Source organism: Salmo trutta, chromosome 2, assembly GCF_901001165.1.
Source record: "Salmo trutta chromosome 2, fSalTru1.1, whole genome shotgun sequence".
NCBI lineage: Eukaryota > Metazoa > Chordata > Actinopteri > Salmoniformes > Salmonidae > Salmo > Salmo trutta.
The window spans coordinates 67,284,047-67,307,732 of NC_042958.1; the positions used below are offsets into that span (position 1 = coordinate 67,284,047).

General features: G+C 42.8%; 2 protein-coding genes across 3 annotated transcripts; one reads left to right on the forward strand and one right to left on the reverse strand.

Annotated features, from left to right (window-relative positions):
* Window positions 1-571: 571 nt before the first annotated feature.
* On the reverse strand, window positions 572-10,004 carry LOC115161251 (uncharacterized). 2 transcript variants are annotated; one of them, XM_029712074.1, is made up of 7 exons: window positions 9,868-10,004; window positions 4,688-4,890; window positions 4,476-4,580; window positions 4,281-4,376; window positions 4,034-4,144; window positions 3,790-3,913; window positions 572-3,387 (listed from the first exon to the last, which is right to left on the reverse strand). In XM_029712074.1, exons 1-7 carry the CDS (start codon window positions 9,893-9,895, stop codon window positions 2,927-2,929), a joined length of 1,128 nt encoding a protein of 375 aa, XP_029567934.1. In that variant the 5' UTR covers window positions 9,896-10,004; the 3' UTR covers window positions 572-2,926. The 2 variants fall into 2 exon arrangements, with proteins under 2 accessions (XP_029567934.1, XP_029567944.1); XM_029712084.1 differs by lacking the exon at window positions 572-3,387 and having other exon boundaries at window positions 3,663-3,913.
* A 15-nt stretch (window positions 10,005-10,019) lies between these two features.
* On the forward strand, window positions 10,020-19,666 carry LOC115161258 (ras-related protein Rab-5C). The gene is made up of 6 exons (XM_029712098.1): window positions 10,020-10,158; window positions 12,325-12,709; window positions 14,471-14,622; window positions 14,823-14,945; window positions 18,297-18,390; window positions 18,791-19,666. Exons 2-6 carry the CDS (start codon window positions 12,544-12,546, stop codon window positions 18,916-18,918), a joined length of 663 nt encoding a protein of 220 aa, XP_029567958.1. The 5' UTR covers window positions 10,020-10,158; window positions 12,325-12,543; the 3' UTR covers window positions 18,919-19,666.
* The last annotated feature ends 4,020 nt before the right edge of the window (window positions 19,667-23,686 follow it).

A 23,686-nucleotide genomic window follows, 5' to 3' on the forward strand; every position in this document is an offset into this window, starting at 1 on the left:
CATGTAAATACATACAATTCAAGAGAAAACAACCAGTGGTGGACAAAGTACGCAATTGTCATACTTGAGTAAAAGTAAAGATACCTTAATAAAAAATGACTCAAGTAAAAGTGAAAGTCACCCAATAAAATACTACTTGGGTAAAAGTAAAAAAGTATTTGGTTTTAAATAAACTTAAGTATCAAAAGGTAAATGTAATTGCTCAAATATAATTAAGTATCAAGAATGTATAAATCATTTAAAATTCCTTATGTTAAGCAAACCAGGCGGCACGAATTTCTTGGATATTTACGGATAGCCAGGGGCACACTCAAACATAATTTACAAATGAAGCATGTGTGTTTAGTGAGTCCGCCAGTTTATGGGCAGATGGGATGTTCTCCTGATAAGTGTGTGAACTGGGGCATGTTCCTGTCCTGTTAAGCATTCAAAATGTAACGAGTACTTTTGGTTGTAAGGGAAAATGTATGGAGTAAAAAGTACATTATTTTCTTTTGGAATGTAGTGGAGTAAAAGTAAAAGTGGTAAAAAATTTAAATAGTAAAGTACAGATACCCCAAAAAGACTTATGTATTACTTTAAAGTATTTTTACTTAAGTACTTTACACCACTGAAAATTACATTTGGTATGACTAATAAAACACAAAAGATGCTTAATTGACTTGTAGCACAGGATCAACACATATACACCTAATGAGGCAGTAATGTTATCAATTCTCCACAAGGAATACAATCTAAAACAACACATTCATCATAATAATGAGTCAAAATAAAAGTAAATTGCAGTACTAATTCAGTAGAAAAATCTGGTGAGAAGAGGTTGCTGGTGTTACTTACTGGATTCGAGACCAGGTCTCCTGTGCACCACAAGACTGTGTTAGCCTGCTGAGCTTAAGCCTGCCCATCACCTTGTGAAACCAAGTCTTCAGGTCTCAGGCTGGGTTACTTAAATAGGAAAATGTTCACACAACAGCTGTACTCAACTGACTACTCACTGTAAAAAAAGCATTTGCCCATCATACACACCGTTAAAATGTTTTGTTTTAAAACAATGTTTTTTCATATGTCTTTGCAGGTGTTTTTTTGTGAGATAGCGTAACTTGCATAAAGTGCATGCAAATGGCCGTTCTCCTGTATGAATCAGTCGATGGGATTTCAGACTGGCCTCTGTAGAAAAACGTTTGCTGCAGTCTGTGCAAAGGAATGGCCGACCTTCTGTATGAATCAATCGATGGCGTTTCAGACTCCGCCTTCTGCTAAAACCTTTGCCACAGTCTCGGCAAGGGAAAGGGCGCTCTCCTGTGTGTGCTCTCATATGTTCTTTCATTCGAAACAGCATCAGGAAATCCTTACCACATATTTCACAAAGATAGGGTTTCTGAGTGGGGGGTGTATCGGAGGTTATAAGGTTTAAAGAGCTGTGGGACTGTGGAATCTCTGTCTCACTCTCCCTTGTTGCCAGAGAGCTGCTGCTATCTGCTGGATTAACATCCCTTGGTGCTGGTTTGGATCGACTCCCTCGTTTGACTCCCTTAAGTCTTGCTGTGGTCTCTGAAAGCACTCTTTTTTATGCTCCCTCAAATGAGAGTTCTTTATGAAATTTCCTCCACAGCCCAGGCACTGGTAAGGGAGCTGGCCATGTTGGGATTTGAGGTGCTTTCTCATAAAAAATGTACTGTCAAAAGTATTGTGACACAAGCGGCATGTTCTGGCTTTGACGGACTCCTTGGGTTGGAGACTTGAAGTGGGATGGTGCTCTTTCCTATGTGCTTTCAAATGAATCTTCTTCTTGAAATTTTCTCCACAGTGGAGGCACTGGTAAGGGAGCTGAGCATGTTTGGAATTCAGGTGCGTTCGCATTAAAGCTATACTGTTGAAAGTCTTGTGACACAGACGGCATGTTCTGGCTCTGAAAGAGTATTTTTGATTGCGACGAACATTGGAAGTGTTGTGGGGCTGGGATGTCTCCATCTCCTCCTCAAAAGATGGTGTAAATGTGTTAACCTCTTCTAGTTGAGCTGCCTCCTCACGAGCATACTGCAGATGTTTCTGTAAGTTCTCCTGATGTTGAAAGCTTTGCAAACACTGGGTGCACTGGTAAGTGTATGATCTCCAGTGTGCTTTCAAATCGTGTACTTTAATGAATGTTTTATTACACGTCGAGCAAAAGTGGCGTTTTTTTGCAGCTAAGCACACTTTAGGTTCTTTCAAATTAGACCTTTTCTCGTGAGATCTCATGTGTGCGGTCAACCCCCTTGCTTCAATGAAGGTCTTCTTGCACAGAGAGCAAGAGAAGAGCTTTTTCACTGCCAAGCACTCTTTTTTTATGCTCCTTCAAATTACACCTTTCCTCAAACCTTTCTCCACAGCTGAGGCAAGGAAACATTGTGGGGCAGTTTTTCTTATGTTCCCTCAAATTACATTTCCTCTTAAAATGTTCTCCACAGTCGCGGCACTGGTAAGGGAGCTGATCATGTTGGGATTTGAGGTGTTTTCTCATTAAATATGGGCTGCCGAAAGTCTTGTTACACAAATGGCATGTTCTGGCTTTGGATGACAGAGTGGGATGGCACTCTGCCTTATGTTCCCTCAAATTAAACTTTCTCTCGAATTGTTCTCCACAGTCGAGGCACTGGTAAATGAGCTGATCATGTTTGAAAATCATATGCTTTCTCATTGAATATACAGTATAGAAAGTCTTGAGACACACGTGACATGGTCTGGATTTGGAGGACTGTCTGGATTTGGAGGACTGTCTTGGAGTGGGACAAACTTTGGAAGTTGTTGGGCTCAGGGGTGACGTGCCATGGGGCTGGGACATCTCTATCCCATCCTCAAAAGATGATGTAGACATGTTAAGCTCTTCAAAAGACTGGTAAGTACTCTGCTCAGTGTGAGATCTCATGTGTGCCATCAAATCTTCTGCTTAAATAAAAGTCTTCCCACATAAGGAGCACATTTTGACACGCTTGCTTCTGTTAGATTTCCCCATTGTATAGGATGGGTCAGGCTTCAAAGAATACTGAGGTACACTCTTTATCCTCAATGTTGGACTCAATGTTGGAGAGGACACGGGTAATGGCATATCAGCAATGTCAAGTCTGTGCAGCAGCACTGTGGGCTGAAGGAACAGACAGGAAGTAGACAAACTAGAACTCTCCTGTACTTCCTGTTGGCTGCTGTGAGGGTTTCTTTGGATTTTCAGCCTACTGTCAGTTTGAGGTTGATGAAAATGTCTGTTCATTTCTGACTCGTTGACAGACGAGGCAGAGCTTAGAATGTTCATAAACCCCTGCATAGGATCTGATTTGATCTCTGTTTCAAAGATCTCAACTGTTTCTAGAAGCGAGAGTGACGGCGAGCTGTGGTTGTCACCCGAAGATAGAGCTGAGGACAAGAAAACACAAGTCTTTATCAAAACATGCAAGTCAAACAGAAATGTTATATATCAAACCCAGATCCTACTTTTGTAGTTTTAGGACACAAATCAATGTCTTGACATTCACAAGGATGAAAACCTTAACTCCCTTTTTACATGTATTGAAAGCAGTAACTCCCTTCTATGTACTCTGAACATTTCACATTTCTAGGACCAAGAAAATGTATTCTAAATAGCTTCTGAAGATTCATAATTTTATGTTCGTTAATGGTAAATTATGGTGTTTTTTTTTTTAATTCTGAAATAGTCTGTTTTGGAGATAGAGGTTTTCTTCCGACAGCGAAAAAAAGCTCCACGTAACATAGATACAATGGATAGCATTCTTTTAATTTTCTAAGTCTACCTCTTACCATTGTTGTCCAGATGTCTATATGGCTTGTGGTACTGGAGAAGGGTCTTCAATGGCTCAGGGTGACACACTGACTGCACACACTCCTCTAGAACAGAGTGGTCAGGTAGGGACCATGCTGCAATCTATTTGAAAGATGAATGACTTTAAAAGAGCAATAGACAAAGTTATCATATGCATGTATTTTCTTTGTATAAAAACATGCATGAAAGTAGGCTGATGGTAATAACATGTTAGTATGGTACCTGATGAAGGGTTGGTGTTGGAAGTAGCTTCTCCAGCCTAGACATGAACTCCCACACCAGACTCTGCAGTGTGGAGTCATACTTGGGTCCAAATTCCTCTAGAAAAACATTCTAAGAAGGAAACAAGAAGAAAATTGTCCGCGCTTTTGAGTAATATTTTATGTTAACCTACTCCAAGTGAAAGAAAGATAGAAAGCCACGTCTTTCTGAATAATTGATCAGCTACACAGTCAGTGACAACACTGACCTGGAAGAAGTGTTCCCTCTTAACTGGGTCTTCCAGCAGGCTTTGAATCAGCTTCAGGAAGTTGGATTTTGATGCCTCCACCACTGGATCAGGAGTCTACAGCAAGCATTACACACAGTCTGTCAATTTAACTAGCCAATGTATACCACCAGCAGAGTTACAAGTCTTGATAGTACACTGAGTAGCAGCACTCACCTCATTTTTACTAAGAGTGATGATACAGGTCCTCATCCTGTTCAGGTGTGGCTGGATGGTCTCGGAGTCGGCTAGCTGATCTGTACGACACAACTCCAGAACCAGCTGATAGAGTGAAAATTATATTAATTTACACATGCAAGTTAGAGACTGTATGCATTATATGCCCAGTGCTATCCCATCCCTCCTCTCCCATCCGTCCCATCTCTCACCTGTGCCCGCAGCCCCATGATGAGTTGGACTCGTTCTCTGTAACTCATCAGATCAGGAACTACCTCCAACACAGTGGTGACAAACTCCTCCACCAAGCCATAGTCCATTATGTCTCTCCGCTGAACAACTTGCCACAGAGCTGCAGACACCAGACGCAGTGGAGGAACAAAAAGGCGCAAAGACGACAGTGGAAGAGGTCCATCTACACAAAGCACAAATTCAGAAAGTTAGCTTGATGACAAAGACAACGTTAGGTGGACCCTAAAAATGTTAACAATATTAGGTAGCCCTAACAATGTTAACAATGTTCGGTATGCAAGCAGTTATAGGACTATTTGAGCTGTGTGTGAAAATGTATTGACAAGGCCACTGATAGATTACATTTAGTTACTATGTAGCGACATATTGTTGTTGTTTGTGCTATAGCCTTGGTCGAAAAAAACACCTTTAACCTAGACTATAGCTAGTGTATAATAAGTGGTACTACACAGTAGAGGTCGACCGATTTATGATTTTTCAACGCTGATACCGATACCAATTATTGGAGGACCAAAAAAAGCCGATACCCATTTAATTGGACGATTTTTATATATATGTAATAATGACAATTACAACAATACTGAATGAACAATGAACACTTATTTTAACTTAAAAGAACACATAAAATCAATTTAGTCTCAAATAAATAATGAAACATGTTCAATTTGGTTTAAATAATGCAAAAACACAGTGTCGGAGAAGAAAGTAAAAGTGCAATATGTGCCATGTAAAAAAGCTAACGTTTAAGTTCCTTGCTCAGAACATGAGAACATATGAAAGCTGGTGGTTCCTTTTAACATGAGTCTTCAATATTCCCAGTTAAGTTTTAGGTTGTAGTTATTATAGGACCATTTCTCTCTATACCATTTGTATTTCATAGACCTTTGACTATTAGATGTTCTTATAGGCACTATAGTATTGCCAGCCTAATCTCGGGAGTTGATAAACTTGAAGTCATAAACAGTGCTGTGCTTCAAGCATTGCGAAAAGCTGCTGGCAAACAGAGGAAAGTGAGGTTTGAATGAATGCTTATGAGCCTGCTGGTGCCTACCACCGCTCAGTCAGACTGCTCTATCAAATATCAAATCATAGACTTAATGATAATATAATAAACACAGAAATACGAGCCTTGGTCATTAATATGGTCAAATCCGGAAATGATCATTTAGAAAACAAAACGTTTATTATTTCAGTGAAATACGGAACCGTTCCGTATTTTATCTAACGGGTGGCATCCCTAAGTCTAAATATTGCTGTTACATTGCACAACCTTCAATTATGTAAAATTCTGGCTAATTAACTACGGTCTTTGTTAGGAAGATATGGTCTTCACACAGTTTGTAACGAGCCAGGTGACCCAAACTGATGCATATACCCTGACCAGTGTTGCCAACTCCTCAGTAAGGAAAGTAGCTATTTGCTGTTCTAAAAGTCACTAGAAGTCACTAAATGACGTCATCACCTAATTTGCATAATTGGCCATGTGCATGTAATTGTGATGGACGCTGCAGGAGAGAGGAATAGCGTCGTGGGAGAGACAAAAAGTGAGTAAAAAACACCCTAAATATGTTTAGAACTACAAATGAACTTTCTTCTGTCGATTCTTGATTTTTTTAATGTCACAATTCCAACCCTCCTCCTTTATCTGGGCTTGGGACCGGCAAAAGTGACCCAAAAGAGACACTCTGGCGGAGTTACTTAGTTTTTTATTTTAGTTTGTATTTTATTATTATTTTTTTGTTTAGTTTTCTTCATATGGTTTGGTTTTTAACCTTATGGTCCACTTAGGAGCCTACAACAAGTCACAGTAAAACGTGAACATTTTTAACCATAACATTTTTTACATTTTTTTTGTATACAATCTACATTAACAATCTAAATGGACCAAAAAGAGACAATAGAAAAAACTGTCAATGGCAATGTGAGAAAATTATGGTAACTAGTCTGGCCCTAATTCAGGTCAATTGTTTTTTTTTTCTAGACCCACCTCCACACACACACAGGCTGTGCTGGCTCACAGAAAGAGTGGGTCATCGTCATTTTGGTCAAGGCTCTCTATGGCAGGTTCAGCAACTGAGGGAGCTGACTTAAATGAGTAAGCAGCTGATGTGCCAAAAAGCTGCAAAACATTATCAGGCAGCTGGTGCTCATAGCAAGCCTCACCAGACAGCTTCAGTCCATATCGAATGTACAGGATGGAGTTAAGGGTCTGCAAGGACATTCGATTTCTAAGTTTGCTTTTTACCACACTCATCTGGCTGAATACTCTCTCGACTTCAGCATTCGAGTGTGGCAAGGACAACACAGACACAGCAGCCATGGCAAGTTCTTGAAACAGGTTGATATCAGCTGCATCCCTGAACTTCCAAATCTCACTCCAGAAGCCCAGTGTGTTTTTTGTCTCATTCCATTTACTAAGATGGATGGCACGCCATTGCTGGACAATCTTGTCTATCCTTGCAGGGGAGTAGCCAAGGAGCTTGGCTATTTTTTCTATTTCTCCAGGGCTCTTATTGTGCTTTAGTTTCCTCCACATTGAAAACTGTAATGTACTGCAATGCTTCGATGTTGTCCGGCAGTCTCGCCCTCAACTCATTAGTGAGGGAGATGGTGAAGGCTACACACCACTTTCGGACATTGTTTTCATCCTCAGGCGCAAGGTGGAGCTCAGCTGCCTTTGACTCAAAAAGGTAACCAAGGTACGGTTTGGGACTGATGTATCCATCTATTGGCCCTTTAAGTACATCAACATTTGACAGTGGATTCAGCACCCTGCTGCTCACAGACTTGATCAGGCTAACCAAGCTGTCAAGTAGCTTAAGAGGATCGACTTGCTCTCCCTCAAAAGCCTTGATGGCCAACTGTACCTCACCCAGCACTGACTTCAAAAAAGTCAGATACAATGTTTTGAGGATCACTGTACATGGAGTATAAAACCTCAGCCATGTAGCAGTGTTCACTGGACTTGGTGACTGCAAAATGCAGCCTAAGCTCCTCCCACTGGTCCAAAATGCGTGAAACCGCGGGTTCAATGGAGAGCCAACGTGTGGCACACAACTTGGTTATCTGTAAAGGTTTCTCCCCACAGTTCATGGTCTTATATATGGCCTTGTAGGCCTCCCTGCGCTTTGGAGACACTGAAAACCAGTTAAGTCTCTCGTACCAAGTACTCCACACTACGGGGAATGGTGTCATTGGAAGCATGACTTACAGCAAGCTGCAGAGAGTGGCACACACAACGAATAAGAACCAGATATTTGAAGCCATACTCCTCCTTCAGCACTTTATGGACCCCATTGTTAATCCCCGTCATAACAGAGGCATTGTCAGTCCCTATCCCCAGGAGTTTATTTTTTAAGACAACACTTTTTAAGCCACAACAGCACGGGCTATAGATTTGGCATCTCCTCCCTCCAACTCAACAAGCCCCAGAAATGTTGATATAATTGTCTGCTTGGTGTCACTAAAGTACCTTATCACAACCCCCAGGTACTTAGAAACACTTACATCTGTGGACTCATCGAGGAGACGGCTGAAACTCTGGTCACCCACATCTGCGACCAACTTTTTCATAAAGTATGGTGCTAGAACATCATTAATCATTTCTGTGCACTTTGTCCTGTGCATTTTGAAGTGGGTAGCAGCAGTGGAGTCTGAGAAAGCAGCTCTACATGCTTCTCCAATGTGATCACATGCCAGCATGGAACAGTGTTCAGCGATAGCTAATGCCATGGTGGCCTCAGCCTTTTTTGCAGTAAATTTTTTTAAACCATAAATGGCAGCTTGTTTTGGGTGGAACTGTTATAAGGCTTTGCCTTTTGAGTATGTTTTTGAGTTGTCATGTGTTTTTTTACATCACTAAGTTTGGTGTAGAAATCTGCCTTACAATACAGGCAGTATGCCCGTGTATCATCTCCAGTAAACGGCTTCAACCAGCCTTTGAATTCATGGTTTGATTCCCACTCCTTTATGGATTTTTGATTGTACAGTTTGGACTAAGACATGATGAGGTAGCCAGCTAGATGTTTAGCTTATGTCACAGAGAGGCACACAAACAGTGGACAAGGTGAGTAAGTGACTGAGGCTGTGTGAGTCAAATGCAGTGATTTATTTTAGACAAAGAACATTTTACATCCTGCCCTGAATGAAAGCCAGGGTGGGATCAGCCAGCGGTGGCTTCCCGCATGCGCGATTCATTTGCAGTCTGGATGCGGAGGGGTGAACATCTCCTGCTCTGACTGCAGCTGGGAGGGACTGCTGCACGAGGACTGGGCCGCCTGTGAGTGCTTTGGGACAGGGTGGGGCCCACAGCAGCACCCGCTGCTCGTTGAGAAGAGTAAGAACGTCTCCAATAACACCAGAAAATGTGTCGCTAGAGGGGTCTGAATACTCGCTAAATATAGCGACAAAGTCGCTAAATTGGCAACACTGATGACACCCAAAAATGCGGATTACCCATTGTTATGAAAACTTGAAATCGGCCATTCCGATTAATCGGTCGACCTCTACTACACAGTTGTTAAAGCAATGTGTAACACTCGTTTTTGTTGGTGGCCACTCTTAGATGGTGCATAGCTAGTTCTCAGACTCTAGGTTGCATTCTACCTTCTCCCTAGTTTTCAGCCATTTAGCTTCTCTTACGACTGCCTCATGTGAACAATAATTCCGACGCTTTGTTTAAACGTTTACAAACGTCAATAATCATTGCTTGTTAAACGGCTTTCGAAACACATGACCCTTATCTTTCATGCTAGGTAGCTAATTAGCACAGGACTCTTGTCTTTCGTAAACAAGCACTGTAACATGGAGATGGGTGGATGAATGGGCACACTAGCAAGGTGCGTATAATGTGTTTTTAATTATTTCTTGCTGATATGAAAGATAAGGTCTTTATGCTCCCAAAACCGTACCGCAAGCGACGCGTGTTAATGTGCAGATTGAACTTCGGGACTCTTCACAAAATCCCCTAGTAGAAGGCGCTTCGTCCAATGACTCTTACGTGTAATGTAACGTTAATGGAACTGAGAGTCATGGGCTAGTGCATAGCTAGCTAACTTTGGTAACGTTAGTTTGTTTTGGGAAATATCTGCTGAGGTGGCCACTGCAACAACTGATACCGACAGGCTTCCTATCCATTTAACTTCTTCCTCCAGGGGCTGGTTTTGCATTTTGAGGTCCTGGTGTCAGTGTACAGTAGTCTAGCCTAGAGTCAGACTACCTAGGCAGCGTGTTATACAAATAAAAATGTGAGCTTTCTCATCCCACTACTCCAGATTCGAGAGCCTCGTTTCAGGAAGGTGTGTGTAACCCGGATGTTCAGTTACACAACGCGGAAATACAGGATAGTCATTCGCAAAACTGATAAGTGAAACAAACATCCGAACAATCATTTGAAGAGTAAGGGCAAATACTACGACTGGAATCTAAATCGGTAAGAAAGAACACATTTCCCCTCTAAATAATAGTTGATCATCTTTGTGTACAGTCCTTCTATATGTCCTCATTTTTGTTATATTGTTTAAATATATATTTTTAACTGCATCGTTGGGAAAGAGATCGTAAGTAAGCATTTCACGGTAAAGTCTACACCTGTTGTATTCGGCGCATGTGACAAATACGATTTGATACCTAGCTAGTTACGTTACAGTAGTCAGCTAGCTTACTAGAAATGCTAGCGTAGTAGCGAGTAAGCTACTAAAACGCTCCAGCCATCGCTGCTAGTCAACTATCTATGCATTTTCCACTTACTGACTGTTGTTTTGCCATCTAAGTTAGCTAGCTAACGTATGAGCTGTCTGTCATATGGTTGTTGAACTGGTAGATTTTGTTGTACTCTTAACTTAGGCAGTGCACTGAAACTCAACGTCCTAGTTGTTAGTTAGCTAGCTAACGTTACGCCAGTGACAGCTTTTGGACAGACACAGTTGGTGAACAAAAATATAAACGCAACAATTTCAAAGATGTTGCAGAGTTACAGTTCATATAAGGGAATCAGTCAAATTAAATGAATTCATTAGGCCCCATGTTGGTCACAGATACCTTAATTAAAGGTGGATCAGAAAACCAGTCAGTATCTGGTGTGACCACCATTTGCCTCATGCAGCGCGACATATCTGCTTTGCAGAGAGTTGATCAGGCTGTGGAATATTGTCCCACTCTTTAATGGCTGTGCGAAGTTGCTGGGTATTGACGGGACCTGGAACAAACTGTCATACACGTCGATCCAGAGCATCCCACACATGGTCAATCGGTGACATGTCTGGTGAGTATGCAGGCAATGGAAGAACTGGGACATGGGCCACTCTGTTACAACGTTGACATCAGCAAACTAATCTGCCCAGGGACTGCGGTTGAAAATTAGCAGGTTGGCTAAAACCATCACTTTTACTGAAACGTTGGTTAATGTGCACTGTCCCTGTAAAAAATAAACTCAATCCGCTCGCTCGCCCCCACAACACCATACACGTGGTCTGCGGTTGTGAGGCGGGTTGGACATACTGCCAAATTCTCTAAAACGACATTGGAGGTGGCTTATTTAACATTATATTCTCTGACAACAGCGCTGGTGGACATGCTTGCAGTCAGCATGCCAATTGCACGCCCCCTCAACTTGAGACATCTGTGGCATTGTGTTTTTTGACAAAACTGCACATTTTAGTGTGGCCTTTTATTGTCCCCGGCACAAGGTGCACCTGTGTAATGATCCTGCTGTTTAATCAGCTTCTTGATATGCCACACTCGTCAGGTGGCTGGATTATCTTGGAAAGCAGAAATGCTCACTAACAGGTATGTAAAAACATTTGTGTGCAAAATCTGAGCGAAATAAGCTTTTGTCCATATGGAACATTTCTGGTATATTTTATTTGAGCTTATGGAACATTGGACCAACACTTTACATGTTGCGTTTTATATTTTTGTTCAGTGTACATAGATGGCATCAAACAGTAAAGAGCAATGATGTAAATAAACCTTGGAATGCTGATGCTATGTATTGGACATTGAGAGCCTTTGAAGCCTCCTTTCGGCCATATTGGCACTAAGGTGTCTGTAATAGAATAAACATGGCAAAAACAAATGTGTAGACACTAATAAATTCATTTCTATAGCTTCCTAAATATATTTTACAATGGTGTAGGAGTGCCAAGATGGAGGTGCGGTGGCTTCAACACAGAGCCCCGGGCCTATCAGTCATCTACATCATTGATAAAGAGTGCACATTATAGGGACACAGTTTGTAAGTGTTTTTTTTTTTTTAGCCAGCCATGCAAAATCAGACAGACAAGATGCACCCCGTGGAGGTATTTCTGGACGTAGTTTATAATGCTTTGGTTGATATCGAATAGGCCAACTGCCTACCAACACATTAACTGAAGAGGCTCTACTTCATATCTGCCAATGTTTGGGTTATCAATATTAACACATCATGCCAGGAAGATATGGTGGCCAATAGCAAGACTGCTCTCACACGAGGACCCGTGTGGTTTGCCTAACTTCCACTTCCACCTATACCTGCAGGGACTTTCCAGCCAGACTAACTGTGGTGTTTTTTTATGCTTCTACTTCTTGTCAGTAATCGTTTATCTTTTCTCTACACCAGCACCCCAGTTGCTGCACTTCTTCTCTTTACTTTGCCTGGTTTCCGGCTCCGATCAGCTCAGCCCTTCGAACTTGATCCCCACCTGTGCCTGTGTTATCCGGATCCCAACCGCTGCCCCCACGTATCGGAATTCCACTGCTGCTCCAGACCCCCCCCACCCCGCTGTCTCTCTTGGCGTGGCCAAGCCCCTCTCATTCAGGATAGCCTCTGCACAGCTCCATGGCGGGCCGTGGAGGACCGGCGCGACCCAACGGCCCGGCGGCAGGCAACAAGATCTGCCAGTTCAAGCTGGTGCTGCTGGGGGAATCGGCGGTGGGCAAGTCCAGCCTGGTGCTGCGCTTCGTCAAGGGCCAGTTTCAGGAATACCAAGAGAGCACCATCGGAGGTGAGTTATTTAGTGTGTGTGTGTGTATATCTATCTATCTATATTTTTTTTTTTTTACTATTGTTTGTGCAGGCTATTTCTGGTGGTTTGATATGACCCACTGCAGGTTTCTGTATTCCATCAAGTGGTCTTTTATATCTGTGATATTTGGCTTTACTAGATCTCATTGCAAGAATGGCATCACCATATCATGGCTGTTAAAAACAAAGCAAATGAGGTCAGACCAAAGGAGAAAGTGTAGGGTTGACACTGAAATTGCATTTATTTAACCTTTATTTGACCTTTTGTAGTCAACGCAATGTATGCTCAAGCAAGTCAATGTAGAGGACGATGCTACCGTAGTGGAGATGTCATTAACGCCCAAAAAGGAAATGGATTAAAACTGTAGAACGGCATTTCTGCCGGATATTAGCTTATCGAATGCAATTCACAATAGTGAGCTCCAGTCAACGATAGGAAATGGCCGCAATGTAAGAATTGTTAGAGGGGCCAAAGGTTGACATGCCTCATGGGTCCTCACTGCTGGAGAAATGGGCCTTGTTCAAAAAATGCAATCTTTCTTCCTCCCTTCTAGTAGGTAATCAATGATTTAATGACCCAGTCATGTCAGTGATTGGGCTCAATAAAGTGAGGTAGGAAGGAAGGATTGGAACGAGGCCATGGACTCTCTGCGCTGTCATGTGATTGTGGAATTCTAATGTTTGTAGTTTGGACATGGGATTAGCATTTCTCTCTGCAGTTCTGATCCGTAGAAGCAGCAGTGCTGTGCTCGTTAGGAAGTTAATCCTCCAACCTGTTTGGCAGGACATGGTTAAAAAGCACAAATGATACCAAAAATACACATTTTGTCCAATGACCTTGCATAACATTATGAGCCTATTACAAAGTACTGTTTGTTGATAGTGTCCATGTTATTAGTTTTTCTTAGTCACTGTGGACTATCAATAGAAGTCACTTTGATACTCATAGAATAAAAAGGAAAGTTTTACAACTTCCTAAGTCTGAGGGTGGTTTAACCTTCCAGACTTGGAATTGTAGCAATTTGCCACCCAGGGTTTTTACTTGCGACATAGTTAAAATGCACTAAAGAGGAACAATGGGTACATATTGAAGATGTGCACGCTCGTCCCAATAATCTTTTCCCGTGTCTATTTTCAAAGGATAAAGCGAAGAAAATGAACAACTTCATAGTTAAGAACACTTTTTAACAATATTGAAGAAGATTTGAACGTATTCTACCAGAACTAATATCACCCCCTAAAAACACAACCCTATGGAACAATCCCTGGATAGCTATTCAGAATTCACAGATAAATTGTTTGTGTGTGTTTTTGTATTATAAAAATAGAACCCTATCAAAGTTCCTTTTTTTTTTTTTTTTAACGCCTCTGCGTTTTTTTAACGTGTGTGTACGACTCAGTCGGTAGGCCTCCTCTGCGTAGAGCAAATTGAGGAACTGCAACTGAAAGCTTTCCCTACACTGGATAGGTTTTAAGTGCCAGAAATGACAAAACAAATGTTGACATTGAAGAGAGTGGGAGAGCTGGACATGTCAGCCCCCGCGTCATGGCGGTGCAACGTTACTGATCGACGTGCCGGTATAAATGTATTAAGTAGAACAGACCTGCTTCTCTGTCATGTAGGAATAAAGTCAGCGCTATGTAAGACATTTCCGAACGTCATGAACACCGCTCGGTTTCCTCCCCTGGCATATCCACTTAACTTTTCTTCCCTCCCTTCCTCCATCTTACTATTATCCAGCTGCCTTCCTCACACAGACTGTCTGCCTGGACGACACGACGGTCAAGTTTGAGATTTGGGACACGGCAGGCCAGGAGCGATACCACAGCCTGGCGCCCATGTACTACAGAGGAGCCCAGGCGGCGATTGTGGTCTACGACATCACCAACAGAGTGCGTAAAGGCTCTTTATCTGTTTCCCCTTACAACTGTGAAGGCAGGGCGTCCAATTGAATTTAATGACCAGTGAAAAAAATAGTTTGGTCCTTTAAGAATTTAACTTGTCAATGCTTTATGGGCTTAGTTCAACTCTCTTACCCTGTCATAACCTTAATGTAAATGATGCATTCTGTTCCTTTTGCGTGTTTCACCAGGACACTTTTACGCGAGCAAAGAACTGGGTGAAGGAGCTGCAGAGACAAGCCAGCCCCAACATCGTCATCGCTCTGGCTGGGAACAAGGCCGACGTCGCCAACAAGAGAGCCGTTGATCTCCAGGTGAGAACAATTCCCACGCCGTGTGTGTGTTTCATTGATTGACAACATAACAAAACAGTTAGCATGATAATAACAATATCAGATGCTGATGAATCAATTGTTAGTTGTTGTTTTTTTTGTCATAGGCCAAATTGTCTTCTACTATTTGGTGTGGTACTATGATAGTGTACATTTTAAACAAATATACATACATACATACATACAGTTGAAGTCGGAATTTTACATACACCTCAGCCAAGTACATTTAAACTCAGTTTTTCACAATTCCTGACATTTAATCCTAGTAAAAATGTCCTGTCTTAGGTCAGTCAGGATCACCACTTTATTTTAAGAATGAAATGTCAGAATAATAGAGAGAATGATTGATTTATTTCAGCTTTTATTTATTTCATCACATTCCCAGTGGGTCAGAATTTTACGTACACTCAATTAGTATTTGGTAGCATTGCCTTTAAATTGTTTAACTTGGGTCAAACGTTTTGGGTAGCCTTCCACAATCTTCCCACAATAAGTTGGGTGAATTTTGGCCCATTCCTCCTGACAGAGCTGCTATAACGGAGTCAGGTTTGTAGGCCTCCTTGCTCGCACATGCTTTTTCAGTTCTGCCAACACATTTTCTATAGGATTGAGGTCAGGGCTTTGTGATGGTCACTCCAGTACCTTGACTTTGTTGTCCTTAAGCCATTTTGCCACAACTTTGGAAGTATGCTTGGGGTCATTGTCCATTTGGAAGACCCATTTGTGACCAAGCTTTAACTTCCTGACTGATGTCTAGAGATGTTGCATCAATATATCCACATAATTGTCCGTCCTCATGATGCCATCTATTTTGTGAAGTGCACCAGTCCCTCCTGCAGCAAAGCACCCCTACAACATGATGCTGCCACCCCTGTGCTTCATGGTTGGGATGGTGTTCTTTGGCTTGCAAGCTTCCCCCTTTTTCCTCCAAACATAACGATGGTCATTATGGCCGATATTTGTCCCCATGTGCAGTTGCAAACCATAGTCTGTCTTTTTTATGGCGGTTTTGGAGCAGTGGCTTCCTCCTTGCTGAGCGGCCTTTCAGGTTATGTCGATATAGGACTTGTTTTACTGTGGATATAGACACTTTGGTACCCGTTTCCTCCAGCATCTTCACAAGGTCCTTTGCTGCTGTTCTGGGATTGATTTGCACTTTTCGCACCAAAGAACGTTCATCTCTAGGAGACAGAACGCGTCTCCTTCCTGAGCGGTATGACGGCTGTGTGGTCCTATGGTGTTTATACTTGCGTAGTATTGTTTGTACAGATGAACGTTGTACTTTCAGCCGTTTGGAAATTGCTCCCAAGGATGAGTCAGACTTGTGGAGGTCTACAATTTTTTTCTGAGTTCTTGGCTGATTTCTTTTGATTTTCCCATGCTGTCAAGCAAAAAGGTACTGAGTTTGAAGGTAGGCCTTGAAATACATCCACAGGTACACCTATAATAGGCTAATTGACATCATTTGAGTCAATCAGAAGCTTCTAAAGCCATGACATTTTCTGGAATTTTCCGAGCTGTTTCAAGGCACGGTCAACTTAGTGTATGTAAACAGTGAAATAATCTGTCTGTAAACAATTGTTGGAAAAATTACGTGTCATGCAATAAGGAAGATGTCCTTAGTGACTTGCCAAAACTATAGTTTGGTAACAAGAAATTTGTGGAGTGGTTGAAAAACGAGTTTTAATGACTTCAACTGTATACACATACACACACACACACGCATACAGTGCTGTCGGAAAGTATTCAGACGCCTTAACTTTTTCCGCATGTTGCTACATTACAGCCTTATTCTAAAATGGATTAAATAGTTTTTCCCCTCATCAATCTACATACACACCCATAATAACAAAGCAATAACTGTTTAAAAAAAAAAAAGTTTAACATTTATAAACTGAAATCACATTTACATAAGTATTCAGACTCTTTACTTAGTACTTTGTTGAAGCACCTTTGGTAGCGATTACAGCCTCGAGTCTTATTGGGTATGATGCTACAAACTTGGTACACCTGTATTTGGGGAGTTTCTCCCTTTTTTCTCTGCTTGTCCTCTCAAGCTCTGTCAGGTTGGATGCGGAGCGTCGCTGCACAGCTATTTTTAGGTATCTCCAGAGATGTTCAAGTCTGGACTCTGACTGGGCCACTCAAGGACATTCAGAGACTTGTCCCGAAGCCACTCCTGTGTTGTTTTGGTTGTGTGCTTAGGGTCGTTCTCCCCAGTCTGAAGTCCTGAGCACTCTGGAGCAGGTTTTCTGTACTTTGCTCTCAATCCTGATTAGTCTCCCAGTCCCTGCTGCTGAAAAACATCCCCACAGCATGGTGCTGCCACCACCATGCTTCACCGTAGGGATGGTATTAGCAAGATGATGAGCGGTACCTGGTTTCCTCCAGACGTGAAGCTTGGCATTCAGGCCAAAGAGTTCAAGCTTGGTTTCATCATACCACAGAATCTTGTTTCTCATGGTCTGAGAGTTCTTTAGGTGCCTTTTGGCAAACTCCAAGCGGGCTGTCATGTACTTTTTTACTGAGAAGTGGCTTCTGTCTGGCCACTCTACCATAAAGGCCTCTAAGAAGAGTCTGGGTGGTTCCAAACTTCTTCCATTTAAGAATGATTGAGGCCACTGTGTTCTTGGGGACCTTCAATGCTGCAGACATTTTTTGGTACCCTTCCCCAGATCTGTGCCTTGACCAATCCTGTCTCAGAGCTCTACGGACCTCATGGCTTGTTTTTTTTTCTCTGACATGCACTGTCAACTGTGGGACTCATCATATATATAACACACACACACACACACACACACAGGTGTGTGCCTTTCCAAATCAACCACAGATGGACTCCCAAGTTGTAGAAACATCTCAAGGATGCTCAATGAAAACAGGATGCACCAGAGCTCAATTTTGAGTCTCATAGTAAAGGGTCTGAATACTTATGTAAATAAGGTATTTCTGTTTTTTATTTTCAAATACATTTGCAAAGCATTTCTAAAAACCTGTTTTTCCTTTGTCATTGTGTGTTGATAGATGAGGAAAAATATTAATTTAATCTATTTTAGAAAATGCCTGTAACGTAACAAAATGTGGAAAAAGTGAAGGGGTATGAATACTTTCCAAATGCACAGTATGTAAAACAAAAAATACTTTGTCGTCCACATTGTCATTTAGGGCCAATTTCCTGGAATTGTCAATGGAAAATCTTAATTTAAATAGCTTTTTAGTCCAGGTCTAAACTCAATCTGTGTCCGGGATTCCCTCCTTAATGCTTAAGAACCTGTTATAGCCTTGAATAATCCCCCAAAATTCTGTATTAATAATATAATTGTCCTGTCTTTACAGGAAGCACAGGCCTATGCCGATGACAACAGTCTACTGTTCATGGAGACTTCAGCTAAGACTGCTATGAATGTCAACGAAATCTTCATGGCCATAGGTAAGGGCAACCATCTACCCAGTCCCAACTTACTCCAAGCGCTATTGGCCTATAGTGATCACACAGAATGTATGATTACTATTCTATGGGTTTGTCTCAAAAGCCTAAATAGACCTTCACCCTTACATTGTTGCTACTTTAAAAACCCAGGTATAGGATGAATTAAAATTGGTGGATGCCTACTACATTTACGTTTCATTTTTGTTATATAGAAAACGTTCTTATCCAGAGCGACTTACCGTCAGTAACTACCAATACAATGCAAACAGGATAGGAATTGGCTTTCACTAGTCCAGATGGCGAGGAATCCACATTTTGGATGTTCTGTGTATCTGTTAATTCTGGGAGCACACGAACGCAGCATTAATGGCCCACTCTACTCTACTCTCTGTCCTTGTAGCAAAGAAGCTGCCCAAGAACGAGGCTCAGGGCACAGCCGGGGCAGGGGGCCGGGCCCGGGCAGGAGTGGACCTTCAGGAGCCCGCCCCCCAGGGCCGCAGCGGCCAATGCTGTGGCGGGAGCACTTAGCCAATATCCAATGAACTGAGTGAACGAGCCCAGACCACAAATATTATCAAGACAACCAATCACGGCCTAGAGAGTAATGATGCGGGAACTGTTCTCACCCCCCCCAATCGAAAGGAGACCCTTTTTAAAATTATAAGCTAGAGAATTTCAGTGCGACCCTCTCATATACTCTCTCTCCCTCTGCTATACCTCCCATCTTCCCCCTCTCTCACTTTAATACTAACTGGATTATGTCTTAACATTTTCTGTCCTTTAAAAAAACATGTCGATGGATCATACCAACTGCTATTAGCCTTTTTGTCCAGGTGGCAGGTGCATGTCGCAAAGGTTCAGTTGTCTTTTCCTCTTAAAATCATTTTCTTCCTTCCATGTTGGTCTTCCACGTCTGGAAGAGGGAAAATATGCTCCAAGGGGACAATGTGTCTTACGCTCTTTCTCCGGATCTGTCCATTTTGTAAATTAATATTAGCCTTTGTTTATTATTACCGCTGTTCTTTTGGCACGAGTGGGGGATGATTCTATAGGACACACCTAATGTGGTTTCCGACCCGTGCGACAAATTAAACTGTAACGGTAACGCAGTGTGCATTTTACCACCTAGTACACCAGACAGTCATTTTTAGCATCATGTTTTTGAATCTGTAAGATAAATGTAAGACCTGGAAAAAAAAAAAAAAAAGATGACAAGATTTTCTTGGCCAAAATGTACATTGTTAATGGGAATAAATGTTTTAAAACAGTATAACAATCATTTGTTCACCACCAATCAAACAACTGTTCTGTTGGGGGGGGGGGGGGGCAGCATGTGGTAGGCCAGCCTCTGACATGAGATTTAAATCATGTATATTGTTATCAAATAAACCTATCTTGTAGTTTAAGGTAAAAAATACACTATTTGCAGAGTTGAAAGAGTAAGGAACCATGGTCCTTTATTAGGGGAGAATTTAACATCGTCCACAGCACCCCATTGAACACAGCCAACTGACAAACCTGTGAAAAAGACCATAAGTAAATTGACCCCTCTTCTACATCACATCAAGACTGGACTATTACAGTATGTCTTGTGCAAACCCCTGCTTTCCTTCCTTGAATCCTTTTTCTACTGTGTTAACGCCTAGTGCTGAATCCTGACGACTTCAACTTTCGCACAGACCTGCCATTGACATCAATGAAACATTTGTACAAACAAAATTATTGCAAAAGGTAAGAATGCATCCATTCAAACATTCTACTGTACTATCTACAGTGAACAAAAATATAAAGTTGCTGGATATTGGCGGGAACTGGAAAACACTGTTTACATGTTGATCCAGGGCATCCCAAACATGCTCAATGGGTGGCATGTTTGAGTATGCAGGCCATGGAAGAACTGGGTACATTTTCTGCTTCCAGGAATTGTGTACAGAACCTTGCGATATGCAGCCGTGCATTATCATGCTAAAAGAGGAGGTGATGGCGGCGGATGAATTGCACGACAATGGGCTTAAAAAAAAATGGGCCTCACAATTGTCCTCAGGATCTCATCACTGTATCTCTGAGCATTAAAATTGCCATTGATTAAATGCAATTTTGTTACGACACCGAACTGACAACCTGCATGCAGATGAGCTTCCCAGAGATGGTTTCTGACAGTTTGTGAAGAAATTATTGCTGAGTTACCGTTCATATGACTGTAACTCAATAACTTTGAAATTGTTGCATGTTGCGTTTTATATTTTTGTTCAGTATAGTTAGAGAGTGGATATTTTTGTACTTTAAGAACCCAATTTTACTGAACAAAAATATAAATGCAACAATTTCAAAGTGTTATAGTGCATATAAGGAAATCAGTCAATTGAAATAAGTTCATTAGGCCATAATCTATGGATTTCACATAACTGGGCAGGGGCCTGGCATAGGCCCACCCACCACCCCAATCAGAATTAGTTTTTCTTAACAAAAAGGCTTTATTACAGGCAGAAATACTCCTCAGCACTTCGCCACCCCTCCCCTCAGTTGATCCAGCAGGTGAAGAAGCCGGATGTGGAGGTAATGGGCTGGTGTGGTTACACGTGGTGTGAGGCAGGTTGGACATACTGGCAAATTCTCTAAAATGACATTGGTAGAGAAATGAACAACAGTTCTGGTGGACATTCCTGAAGTCATCATGACAATTGTGCACGCCCTCAACTTGAGACATCTGTGGCATTGGGTTGTGTGACAAAACTGCACATTTTAGCGTGGCCTTTTTTTTGTCCCCAGTGTCGTGTATTGGTGTGACGTACTGATAGGACGTCACCACGTAAGTAAAGGCATGCGGGGCTTGTTACACAGACAATGATGGAGTAAAGACATGTTGAAGTTTACGTCTGAGTCTGGTTGATTCAATTCAGTATAATATCCTAACTTAGCTGAAAGTTGTAAGTATAGGACTGAACAATGGCGACGAGGATAATGTTTAAAAACTATAGTAAAATCTGAAAAGTGAGTTAGTGTCGTTGAGATAACATTTGTCACCGTGCCAAAGTTTGACCGCTACAATGAGCTTGCTATGCTAGGTCCACTCTGGACCAGGTGTTTGATGGCATTTGAGCTGTTCGCGGATGGTCAAGGACTAATACGGGACGCTGATGCAGTTACAAAACAACGGAGGACAGCTTTGCTTCTACGTCATGCTGGGACAGATGTGCAGGACATTTTCTCCACACTCGCAGACGCCGGAGAACCAACGGACTACGTCAGGGCTGTGGCTGAGTTAAATGGATACTTCGTGCCACAGGTGAACACAGCGTTCACGATTCAGACATTTTAACAACTGACACATAAAACTGGTGAGACAGTTTAGCAATTTGTTACATGTCTTAGACAAGCAGCTAAAGACTGACTTTTCTGGAGATAAGGACAATCAGACTAGAGATACCATACCGAGCAATGTTGGAGATTTTCCAGTCATCTGATGATTTTCAGTAACCTCTACTGTTCTCTTTGAAGTAGAAAGAATAATGAATATAAGCTTAAATATTAGACATGTGTAAGCAGAATGAAGGCTAAACATTACATTTAAGTCATTTAGCAGACGCTCTTATCCAGAGCGACTTACAAATTGGTGCATTCACCTTATGATATCCAGTGGAACAACCACTTTACAATAGTGCATCTAAATCTTTTAGGGGGGGGGTTAGAAGGATTACTTTATCCTATCCCAGGTATTCCTTAAAGAGGTGGGGTTTCAGGTGTCTCCGGAAGGTGGTGATTGACTCTGCTGTCCTGGCGTCATGAGGGAGCTTGTTCCACCATTGGGGTGCCAGAGCAGCGAACAGTTTTGACTGGGCTGAGCGGGAACTGTGCTTCCTCAGAGGTAGGGAGGCGAGCAGGCCAGAGGTGGATGAACGCAGTGCCCTTGTTTGGGTGTAGGGCCTGATCAGAGCCTGAAGGTACGGAGGTGCCGTTCCCCTCACAGCTCCGTAGGCAAGCACCATGGACTTGTAGCGGATGCGAGCTTCAACTGGAAGCCAGTGGAGAGAGCGGAGGAGCGGGGTGACGTGAGAGAACTTGGGAAGGTTGAACACCAGACGGGCTGCGGCATTCTGGATGAGTTGTAGGGGTTTAATGGCACAGGCAGGGAGCCCAGCCAACAGCGAGTTGCAGTAATCCAGACGGGAGATGACAAGTGCCTGGACTAGGACCTGCGCCGCTTCCTGTGTGAGGCAGGGTCGTACTCTGCGAATGTTATAGAGCATGAACCTACAGGATCGGGTCACCGCCTTGATGTTAGTGGAGAACGACAGGGTGTTGTCCAGGGTCACGCCAAGGTTCTTAGCACTCTGGGAGGAGGACACAATGGAGTTGTCAACCGTGATGGTGAGATCATGGAACGGGCAGTCCTTCCCCGGGAGGAAGAGCAGCTCCGTCTTGCCGAGGTTCAGCTTGAGGTGGTGATCCGTCATCCACACTGATATGTCTGCCAGACATGCAGAGATGCGATTCGCCACCTGGTTATCAGAAGGGGGAAAGGAGAAGATTAATTGTGTGTCGTCTGCGTAGCAATGATAGGAGAGACCATGTGAGGATATGACAGAGCCAAGTGACTTGGTGTATAGTGAGAATAGGAGAGGGCCTAGAACAGAGCCCTGGGGGACACCAGTGGTGAGAGCACGTGGTGCGGAGACAGATTCTCGCCACGCCACCTGGTAGGAGCGACCTGTCAGGTAGGACGCAATCCAAGCGTGGGCCGTGCCGGAGATGCCCAGCTCGGAGAGGGTGGAGAGGAGGATCTGATGGTTCACAGTATCAAAGGCAGCAGATAGGTCTAGAAGGATGAGAGCAGAGGAGAGAGAGTTAGCTTTAGCAGTGCGGAGAGCCTCCGTGACACAGAGAAGAGCAGTCTCAGTTGAATGCCCAGTCTTGAAACCTGACTGATTAGGATCAAGAAGGTCATTCTGAGAGAGATAGCAGGAGAGCTGGCCAAGGACGGCACGTTCAAGAGTTTTGGAGAGAAAAGAAAGAAGGGATACTGGTCTGTAGTTGTTGACATCGGAGGGATCGAGTGTAGGTTTTTTCAGAAGGGGTGCAACTCTCGCTCTCTTGAAGACGGAAGGGACGTGGCCAGCGGTCAAGGATGAGTTGATGAGCGAGGTGAGGTAGGGGAGAAGGTCTCCGGAAATGGTCTGGAGAAGAGAGGAGGGGATAGGGTCAAGTGGGCAGGTTGTTGGGCGGCCGGCCGTCACGAGACGCGAGATTTCATCTGGAGAGAGAGTGGAGAAAGAGGTCAAAGCACAGGGTAGGGCAG